General features: G+C 44.2%; 1 protein-coding gene across 6 annotated transcripts; it reads right to left on the reverse strand.

Moving 5' to 3' along the window:
* Positions 1 to 1,339: 1,339 nt before the first annotated feature.
* Positions 1,340 to 10,381, reverse strand: misp (mitotic spindle positioning). 6 transcript variants are annotated; one of them, XM_085151722.1, is made up of 5 exons: positions 10,236 to 10,352; positions 6,111 to 8,073; positions 2,778 to 2,968; positions 1,842 to 1,880; positions 1,340 to 1,765 (listed from the first exon to the last, which is right to left on the reverse strand). In XM_085151722.1, exons 1-5 carry the CDS (start codon positions 10,293 to 10,295, stop codon positions 1,676 to 1,678), a joined length of 2,343 nt encoding a protein of 780 aa, XP_085007848.1. In that variant the 5' UTR covers positions 10,296 to 10,352; the 3' UTR covers positions 1,340 to 1,675. The 6 variants fall into 6 exon arrangements, with proteins under 6 accessions (XP_085007848.1, XP_085007851.1, XP_085007846.1 ...); XM_085151725.1 differs by lacking the exon at positions 10,236 to 10,352 and adding an exon at positions 10,359 to 10,381 and having other exon boundaries at positions 1,340 to 1,880; XM_085151720.1 differs by having other exon boundaries at positions 1,340 to 1,880.
* Between the last annotated feature and the right edge of the window lie 683 nt (positions 10,382 to 11,064).

Genomic DNA, 11,064 nt, shown 5'->3' on the forward strand with positions numbered 1-11,064 from the left:
AGCTAGATTATGGTCTGATCCAATGATCTGCTGTATGAGTGAATTCGATCCTCTGTTTTTTGATCACCTTTTGTGTTGTATCATGAGCAGGATGCTGTCCATATGGTTGGTTTTTGTGTGGACTGAAGTAAAGAAAGACTTTATCACGTCCTCTTTTCCTGTCTCCTCCTCCCTGATCCTGGTTTTCTTCCCGATTAAAGAGAGTTCTTCCTCTGTGCTGTCACCAGGTACCCTCTGATGTTGGTTACACTCACCTCATCGTTATGTGTTTGTTTATTGTGTTTATGTTTTGTGCTGTGTCGGTGTGTTTAAGTAAGTAAATGTATTTGTGTAGCACATGTCGGGATACAACATGTGTTACAAAGGTGCTTTACATCAAATCAAAACATGAAACAAACAAACAAAAAAAGAAATGCAGGTAAATTACAAATAAACTAGAATGAAACGTCAGTTTAACCTCCTAGGACCTGGTTACCACATATGCGGACATCATGGCTGTAGCTCAGGTGGTAGAGCAGGTCATCTACTGATCGGAAGGTTGGTGGTTCGATCCCTGGCTTCCCCAGTCTGCATGCCAAATATCCTTGGGCAAGATACTAACCCCAAATTGCTCTCCGATGCATCCATCGGAGTATGAATGTGTGTGTGAGTGTTACTTAGAAAAAAGCACTTAGAAAAATGTGCTTGTGCGAATGGGTGTGAATGGGTGAATGTACAAGTTGTGTACAGCGCTTTGAGTGCTCAGAAAGAGTAGAAAAGCGCTATATAAGAACCAGTCCATTTACCATCACATTTTGGGCTGTCTAGACCAAAATACAAAATTTTGCTCTACAAGGGCCTGATATCCACTTACGGGGACATTATACTGCCACTGTTCTATCAAAATTTAAAACGAATGTCCTCATATGTGGATCTCATTTTTCTCATAAACAAAAATCAGGTAAAAAAAGATAAAAAATAAATCTGGTAATTCTTTGTTTTTACATTCATCAGGTCACAATCAGCCCAAATAGCAAAGAGAAAGTAAAAATGCATGCAATGAAAGAGTTCGGGTCTTAGGGGGTTAAAGCAATGAGAATCACTGTTTAATTTTGTGTGGAAGGTTTTCTGGTAATGCTGCTAAAAACACATTGTAAACCTTTGTTTCAGAGATGGGTTTGGCGTGCTCTGTTTGGCTACACTTCCTGTTTCTGGATCTTTTGGAGAAAGTTAGAACCCTCTGTTCAGGTGTTTTTCAGAAAGCTGGTAAAACTGAGCTCCCTCTCGCTGGAATTCTGCTATAATGCTGCAGCTGTCGGCAGATGTTTGTGTCTTGCAGTGAACCATCTGAATGTCTGAGGACTAAAAATATTTTTTTATTTTTGATGCATCATGAAAACAATCAGAAACTTCCTGTGCTGCTGTGTCAGATTAAAAGTCTCCAGATAGACACTGGAACTCTCTTTTTTTCTCTAGATGAATGAGACACGTCTCTGTTTTAGGCTCTAACCAACGGACTGCTGATTAGACAAGGGGAACTGCTGTCATCTTCAAGGACCAATCAGCAACAGCCATTTCTGTTGGAGCGTCTTTAGAAACCACTGCATCCCAGCTTGAGGAGAGAAACTCAGTCCCGTATTTCAGGATCTCCTGCCCTGCTGCTTGAGGTCGAGTCCTGTTTCGGAGTCAGGCACACTCACTGGTTCTCCTGGTTGGCAAATTGTCTGGCCTCCCAGAGCAGAGCTCCCTGGTTCTTATGTCGACTGACTCGAGTCGACTCCACAACCTGAAAACAGGCCAAGACGACAAGGAGTTAAGGAGACAAGGAGTAAAGGGGTTAAGGTTACAGGAAAAGCCCATACCTCGTTGTTGATCTCATCAACTGGCTGGATTCCTGCGTACTGTAAAGAAACAAACAAATAAAAAATAGACTCTGTTATTATTGTGCAGTTTTAAAACCTCAGTTCCAACAGTCAGGACGCTGGTTGAACTGCAAATAAAAACAGAATGCAATGATCTGCAAATCCCATAAACTTTTTTATCTATTAACTATTTTATCCACAATAGAGCACAAAAACACAGTAAAAACTCAAATGAGACATTTTACTGTTTCATGACAAATCTGAGCTAATGTGGAATTTGGCAGCAGCGACTTGACCTAAAAGTTGCGACGGAGCAGTAAAAGTGTGTCAAAGTCCGGCAGTGCAAAAGAAAAGATCAAAGGGAGCTGGCAGCAGGTCGGTCACATGATCATGTGGAAAAAGATCCTCTCAGAGAGGTGGAGCTTCTCAGAGGTTCACCACCCTGTTTCAGAATCACAGTCCTTGCTGTGAACATTTCATCAACTACACAACATGACATCATCAGCATATTCAGTGGATCTGAGCGCAGGGATGAGGCTGTAAATCACTACTGGATTTCTGTGATCTTCAGCTGTTCTCCTCAGCTCACAGACTGATGTTACGGAAGAGGAAACATGGACCTGTCCAGATGTGTTGCTGCCATCAGATTCAACACAAGCTCATATTTTTATTCAAACATTTACAATGGTTAAACATTTTCTGTGTTTTCTGTGTTCTGTAGTAAATAATATATTAGTTTAATAGATTTACAGATTGTTGCATTCTGGCTTGTTTTACAGTTCTCACAGACCCAGCTTTGTTGGACCTTGGTTTTTATTTTATTCACTTCCATTTTATTTGTGCAGCATCATTTCATTGACAACTTCTAAATTATCATCTTCATCATCTCCTGAAACAGGAAGAGGCTGAAAAAACAGAAAGAGCAAAACTACTTACTGCACTCTCCTCCAGCTTCAGTTTGGCTCGATACTCCTCAAAGTCCTGCAGCAGAGTCTCCGTCAGACCTCGCACTGTTAGGGAGGGGGAGGAGGGAGAGGGAGAGGAGATGGTCCAGGGCCGAGCCGTGATGAAGGAGACGGAGGGCAGACGGAGGGAGGGGCGAGGAGAAGACACGCTGGCTGGTTTCTCTGAAACACCGTGGAGGAAATCATGAATGACATCATATGTGACACGCTGTGATGTCATCAGTGTTTGAACAGCAGCTGTTTCCTCCAATCATGTTTTTTTTTTTTAAATTTAAATGGAAACAGAACTTTAACCAGGAAACACATTTAAGGTGGAGCTTTCCAGTTTTCAGTTATATTCAGTGGAATCATTTTAAGGTGGAACTGTGGTTGTTCCTCTAACGGCCAGCAGAGGGAGCAGTAAGTAAGTCCTCAAAGACTTCCATGTGTCTGTAGCTACTAGCTGTCTGGTAGTGTGATATCCACTAACATGTGATCACATTTATGTGAATTCATTTATATTTAAGCTATTTTACTTTCAATGTAAGTGATATTTTCATTTGAAAATGCCCTAAATTAACTAGTTTTTACTATAGACCTGCTTGCAGGACACATATATAGCTGTCTACAGGTGCTGCCACATGGTACCTGTAACACTAGCTTCACCGTGTTTGTGCAGTTGGAGATTTTGGAGCATTTTTAATGACATCATCTGACCAATTGTATGGCTGCTGAGAGGTTACTGTACCAACACACAGTCCAACAGGTCTAAGCTTGGGTGTGCAGTGAGATTTGAGGATTATAATTGGATGTTACTGAGCACTGGTTAGCAGATATCTGTGTCTGTGTGATACACCTGTACAGTCTGAGGATGCACACTGATGATGATCATGCAGCAAAACTGTTAAAACCAGGGGTTCATAAACCAGTGAGTAACATCACAGAGGTTGGGTCCATCTTTTATCTACAGTCTGCTCATCATGTCTGCTGTGAGGCAGGGTTTCTTAAGATTGCGCTGCTGCAATGTTTCCCAGCGTGGATTCTCTGGATAACAGAATGTGCTGATTGGTCGTCTGCTCTGATGAGCGAGTGTGTGTGTGGCTTTGGAGCAGCTGTTACTGATTGACTGAAGTGGATTTCTGTGCTCCACTGGACTTTGATCATTTCTTTCGTTGAGTTACTCATTCTCTGATTTTTATGTAACAAGTTTACCTTTTTTCCTGCAGATCATTTTCACACTCCTTCAGTGGATTCCACAGACATTTAAACCTTCAGCAGCACTCTGTCTCCCTGCTCTGATCTCTGTGTCTTTTATTTTGAAGATTTCCCCCTGAGCATCAACTGTTGTTAGTCACTTAAGTCAGAACATCACAAACTGGGTGTTTATAAACAAAAAAAACCCTGTTAGTAAAAGTTGCTTGTGAAAATCTGACAGCAGCAGTATGGCGTTATTTTTGTGCCACTATTCTGAGTGCACGTTAAAAAAAAAGTTGTTGCATTGCATTTTGAGGAGAAATTTATTTTGAGCAAAGAAAAACTAAATTTGAGTTAACAAAGAGAGACCAAAGAGAGACCAAAACAGGCAATCAGAAGTTTTTTCCTCCACGTCTGTGATTGGTTGGTTTTGTGGCACAAATATAACAGTCTACAGAAAGAGTTGAACGCACAGGGAGCAGAGCTGTTGAGAGTGCAAGCGACACACTGCGAACAGGTCCGCAGAGATCTGAGCAAGAACAAATGCAAAAACTGAGCAAGAGGGGCTGTTACTGTGTGTTTCTATGGATAACAGCAAACACTGGAATACATTTTTTGCACGCAGCAATGATTTTTGTTCGCTTAAAATGTAGCTTTTCTTTGCTCAAAACAAATTTCTCCTCAAAATACAACACTTGTAAAAAAAAATGTTTACATGCGCTCAAATCTTTTTTACATGCTCTCAGAATAGTGGCCTGACAGAGGAACTGCAGACTGAAACAAACCCTGATAACTACAAACTAATGACAGTGATGAGCTGGAGGAAACTGTATAACATCCTGCTTGTCCTGAGTATGGATACATGTGAGCCTCACAGCTTTTCTTTGTGTTTTGTTTTTTTTACCACTTCATTTGTTGTCTTTGCTCTGTTTGAATAAAGCTTTAAATAGTTCTTTTGAAGAACATCTGAGAACAGCTAAGGGCAAATATGGTTATAGGTTACTGTTTGGCTTTGTGGACATTTCCACATATTTGACTTTTAAACCTGCTGATTAATTTAAACTAACAGTGATGAGATGTGTTTAACCTTCAGTCAGTCACTGTGACTGCTGCTCCACACATTGTCCCGAAACATAATCATTCAATGCAACAGAGCAGGGTTACTGTGAAACACCATATTTCAACCCAAACCATCTTTTCCTAAACCTAACCGAGAGCCTTGAGCTGAACGTGAAGCACAGCAGGGGTCAATGTGGGCCTCATGGGAGGTTTTACTGCTGCACCTGATGCATCACTCAGACACCATTGAACCAACAACAGTGTTACATGGGTTTAATAAGGCTAGGTTAGAGTCTGACCATACATGGCCACCATCTCATGTCAGAGTTTTAATGATGTCATAGCGTGATGAGTTTTTCCTTCAGACCAAGTGCTGGTGTGGACTCTGAGGAGGAACCGGGTTTGAGTCCAGGCCTGCTGGGGAGTGCCACTGTTCAGACTCATAAACACCTCTGAAACACTGAGTCAGCAAATTCTCCCATGAGCCACTCTGATGTGATTGGGTAGGTTCAGTCCTCTTTCTAATATCTGGTGAACATTGGGCCTCGGAGAGGTGTGTTAGTGTCACCGCTGGACAATAAACTCACAAACCAAAGCGCAGGCTCTGTTTAAGGCAGCAGCCAATCCCCCTGAGAGGAAACACTCTTTCAATCGTGGTTTGGTGTGGGTCAAGTTAACATGGACTCTTTCAGGGCCCAAAGCTTCTCTTCCATCTTCTAAACCTAGCTAACATAGGTTTAGCAGATGGTTGTTTTGACAGTGAATGACAGGCGGAAGATATGCGGTTGGTTACAAACAGGTGAAAATAGTTTTCCTTCAAAGATTACCGAGTAACAGCTAAGCCCTGTTCCTGCCGGAGTGGTGAACTTTGACCTGAAAACAGCCTCAAAAATCATATTTGGTCCTAAGCTGAAATTTATGTAGAGTCTTTCCTGAGATATCGAAGGACTAAAATCTAATGAGGTCTGGAAACATCAAAAAACGTTTAGACGTGATTGGACTGTCAGAACAAACTGACATTGAGAGTTATGGGGCACTTTGAGTTTGCTGTGATCGGGTCAACAGTACGTACCTGTTTTTATCGGCGGGTAGAACTGACTGACGGCCTTCTGGGTCGCTTGTTCCACCAGAGGAGCTGGAGAGAACAGCTGCTGTTTAGCTTCCTCCCTGGACTCCCTCAGCTCCTGCTCCCTTCTCAGAGCCTCCTCAATTTCCTTCTCAATGAAGTCTGGGGCTCCTTTTCCTCTACACTGCAGGCCAGTGGACTTCAGGCTCTCCCTCCAGGACTGAAGGGCTGTTTCACTTTGAGGTGTCAATGCTGGGGAGGCAGTAGAGGAAAAGGAAAACACTTGATCCTGGTCAAGACGTCTTCTGTCCTGGACCCCAGAGTCTATCTCGATCAAGGAAGAGGGAACCGGGCTCATCTGTTTTCGTTCTTCAGGGTGTCGATGAGGACAGCAAGGAGATGGAAAGACTTCACTTGTTTCAGACTCAGGCTGGCTGCTCTCCTCTGTCCACCTGTCCTTGTTTCGTGGCTCTGACTGACTTCTAGTCTCTTCGATATTCTGAGAAGGATCAAGCTTATTCTGGTTCTCGTTTTTGACCTCTCCCTGGACAATGAAGCTCACTCGAGTCTTCTCTTTCATTTTGATCGGTGCTGGTCGTGGTTGTAAGCGTTTGGTTTTGATCTCAACCATCTGTCCCCAACTGTCACTAAGCTTCAGGCCTCGAGAGCGGCGCAGGTTCTCCTCGCGTTCCTGGATTAACCGAATCTCCCGTTCAATTGGGGTCTCACAAGCACTAGTGGACTTGATGGGTCTGTTCAGCTGCTGTAGGTTATCGTTGAACACCCCATCATCGCTGACGTAGCCACCACCCACCTCCCCTGATAGCTCCTCCAGTCCAGAGTCCAGGTCATCAAACACGCTGCTTTGCCTGCTCAAACGTTCCTCAGTCTGGAACACCGTCACCTTCTTCTGTCGATATGCTTCGTCTTCTTCAGGTGCTTTAAACTGTGCTGCGTTGTTACTTGTCTCCACCTTCTTTGGTGTGGTTACATCAAGATCTGGCCACAAATATGACTTCAGGTGTGTTCTTGGGGACTTCAGAGGACTGGACGGAGCCTTCAGCCGGTCCTGCTCCAACTTCAGAAACTGTTGTCGGACTGTGTTGAAGTTGATCTGCTCCTTGTCGATGGTTCCGGGCTCAGCAGGACGAGGGGGTTCTGGTCTGGAACTGACTGGCTTGTAGCTTAAACTGAAACCTTCTATCAGTTTGTTTGTAGACTGGCTCAGGTCCTCCTGGGAGCTCAGCTGGTCCTGAAACCCAGCACTCTTCTTTGGAGCTTGGGTACGAATGATCTCTTTGCGAAGCTCCTTCTCCTCTTCCTCACCAACCACTCTGATTCCATTGTTTGCGTCAACCTTGTACTGCAGGTCTACGTTGCTCTCTGAGAATAGACTCTCGGGCTTCTTGCTGCTTGTGTAGGTCTGTAGTTTGAAGCCCTTCTCTTGCTTCAGGGTGGCCAGCATAGCCTGGCGCTGGGGTGAGACCATCCAAGCTTCATTATGCTCAGCCTTGGGGCTTGCTGGATCTTCCACAAAGGAGTAAAACCCACAATGAGAGCCTGAGCTGCTGCCAGGACTGCTGGGACTGCTGGGTTGCCACTCGTCACTGGAGTTTCCCCCATCAGGTGACACAGCAATCTGCCGGGCCTGAACCACAACATCCTGAGACTCATCGGCCTGCTGGGAGGAGACGACTACGCAAGACTGACTGTGTGAAACTGAGATGCTCCTAAAGGCGGTGTCCAGGTCATTTGGACCTGGGGCTGGTACAGCAATGGTGCGTAGGTCTGATGGTTGGAGCGTGGGGGACAGAGGCTTTAAAACCCAATTCTTTGGAGTGCTGTCCATGGCTGCAGGTGGTGTGGCAGAGCCAGCGGGTGACAGAGGTTCTGACAGATGGTGATGAACAGAACTTGACTGAGAAGATGGAAAAGTCAAAACATCCTGATGGTTGCCCGCCGAAAGTCTCTGAAACAACAGGGAGGAAAGAATGGTTACTGTGGCAACCACAGAGGACACCAATAGGGACAGGACAGTTTCTCTAGTAACAGGAATCAATATGGAGGGCTGATTGGTTGCATTGGAAACGTCCAGTTCAACTCAGTTTTATCTATATAGTGCCAAAGCACAACAATGGTTTCCTCAGTGCACTTTACGTTGTAAAGTACAGACCCTGCAGTGAACATAAGGGTTGAAAAGACTCAGATCCATCCAAACATGGAGCCGGAAGCTGAGACAGGAGGTCACAGCAGACCGGTTATCATTGGGCAGGTGGGTGGAGCTGCTGTGACCACATAAAAGAAGTTTATCAAATCCATAAATCTCAGAGCAAACCCTGAGCTTTGGGGCCACAGGGACTCATTGACCTCATCATTAGGAATGTGTTTTATATGAACGTTGTCACTAAACACAAGACACAGACAGGAAATGAGGAGAAGCAGAACCGATCCACTAATCACTTCCTGTACTTTTCTCTGTACATTCACTAAGTGTACCGGATTTATCCAACTGGGGGGCTGGTTCAGGGCCCCGGGGCACATGTTTGACTGTAGCATGTCTGACCTGAACTGGAATCAGCAGCTGAGTTTTTATGGAGGAAATTTAACTGAATCCAAGGAATGATGGATCAATGATAACGTTTACAGCGACTCTCGTAAAAGACAGACGGAAGTCATGTGACCGTTTATGGGAAGGCATCTCGTCTGTGGTCATGAACTCTAATAATTAATCCACCATAAAACAGATAAAGTTCAGAGCTGCTCGGATAAAGGTGGAGGTCAGAGGGTTATAAACCTGCAGCAGTTCAAAGTTCAAAAGCTGACAAAGTTGTAAAAAGGCCTGTTAGCACGGAGAACTGCGGCTCAGAGCCGTCACCAATCAGCTGAGCGTGCCAGGGTTACAGATACACACACACCTGAGTGCAGGACATCAGGTCAGGTGTGCTCCTCACCTGTCTGTGTCTTTGAGCTGAGTCGGGACTCAGACCGGCAGTGACGGCCATCTATAATCTTTAGTCCGTGCAGGCTGGAAATGCTATGAGGTGCTCAGAGACAACATTTCTTCTTATTCTTTGTCATTCCAGCGTTTCCTGCTGTCAGGGACTCTTTATGCTACCGTCTCCTCACACCTGAGCGCCCCTGAAAGAGCTTCAGAAATCACTTCAGCACTCAGTAGCTGCTCTGATACCCCTGTGGGCAGTTATGTGGGCATCTGCGAACTTTTACTCCGTCACGCCACTGGAACAGACCGGCCTTTCAGAGGGCCTCTTCTGGTCCCTGGGCCTGTTATTTTATTCCCTGGTATAAAGTCTTCTTTCACCTGTTTGTGCAGAAATTCACCAGCCAAACACGAGCCCCAGATGACACTCGACTGATTCCTGGAGTGTTTCAGACAGCGGCGGCCTCAGAGCACCCTCCTGTCTGAGCATGCCTGATAAGCGGCTCCTCCTGCAGACAAGCCGCTGCTGTCACCTGATAACATGTCCAACTGTTTGGAGACCACCCAGAGACCCAGAAACTGATCCTCGGGGGGCAGGGCTGTAAAACTTTGTGTTTCGGGTGCTTTCAATAAGTAACCAAGTCCTGGTCATGTGACAATCAATAACTAATAATAAGGCAGCAAGGTGTGAAGGAGTATACTCTCCTTCGCACCTTGGATTCAGAAAAATGGCGCTTCCAGTCTCATCACTAGTCAATGATTATAAATATCATTAATTAAAGATGTTATTGATTACAGTTGTTACTGATTAAAGGTCTGATTGATCGTGTAAAGGTAGATCTGAGCTGATTTCTTACCTCTGATCAGTTTTCTGCCTGCTGCATAGCCTGAAGAACAACTGACTGATGTGCCAAAGGTCACTGAATGCCCACTCACAGGCCCTGCCCCTAAAGCAATGCCACTCCCCCAGAGACCAGTCTTTAATGATATTCCTAACAGGCAGTAGCAGCCTGTGAGTGTTTTATGGTAAGACGCAGAGACGCTGAAGGACAGGAGAGTGGCCTCAGCTCGTGATCCACGCTGGATCATCAAACTGAAGGCTTCACTCCTGCCCCCCTCAGCTGAACAACAGGAAGTAATGAAATCACACCACTCTGACCTCTGACCCTGGGGACAGAAAGTGCGTGTCTCACCTTCATCTCCTGGTCCAGACTGTGACACAGAACCTGCCAGGGAGGCGTGTACCTGAACATACTGCCGGTCTGAACTGGATCTGACCAGTTCTGGTTTTGGATGATGATGTTAGTCAGACTCACCTGGTCAGCAGGAACCAATCACCACAAGCCCTGAAGCAACAGTAATATAAATAGGAAGTTACTAAGGAGCTGTACCTTTTCAAAATAAAGCGATCAGAAAATTATGGATTTGTTTATGTTCTTAATTGCAAAAATATAAAAATATAAGAAACAGATTTGTCAAACAGATCATCCATTTTGGTTTGTGGTGATAAATCTGTAGATGTTGCTGTACTAACTGCTTAGATACCAGGTTATTTTATATAGTTTTAAATTATAATTGGCCTATATGATTTTTGTTCTTGTCCATAAGCGTATGACTACATGTCCAGTCTAATCGGTCTAATTATGGCTGATTTTATTCTTTTCTTTGTTCAGACTGTTCTGAATAATCATTCATATATTTGCTGTAATGTGTGGGGGTCTTTGCCTTTTGATGACATCACCCTGCAGGTGTTACACAGCTTCCCTCAGGTGTTGATTGATTTAAACCTTGGGATGGTTTGTAATCTTGATGCTTACTGGAGTTTTATTTTTTTGAAATGTAAAAAATGTTTCTCAAATTTTACCAATACCAATATTTTTAACTTATAAAGGCACCTTATGTAAGTGAGAGCAGTGTTTCATGACTCATGAGATTAATCATCATCAATTTCACTGTAATTTTCCTTTTCCACAATAATTAGTTAACACAATAAAACACACCTTCAGCATTTCATGCATTTTT

Source organism: Neolamprologus multifasciatus, chromosome 23, assembly GCF_963576455.1.
Source record: "Neolamprologus multifasciatus chromosome 23, fNeoMul1.2, whole genome shotgun sequence".
Taxonomy (NCBI): domain Eukaryota; kingdom Metazoa; phylum Chordata; class Actinopteri; order Cichliformes; family Cichlidae; genus Neolamprologus; species Neolamprologus multifasciatus.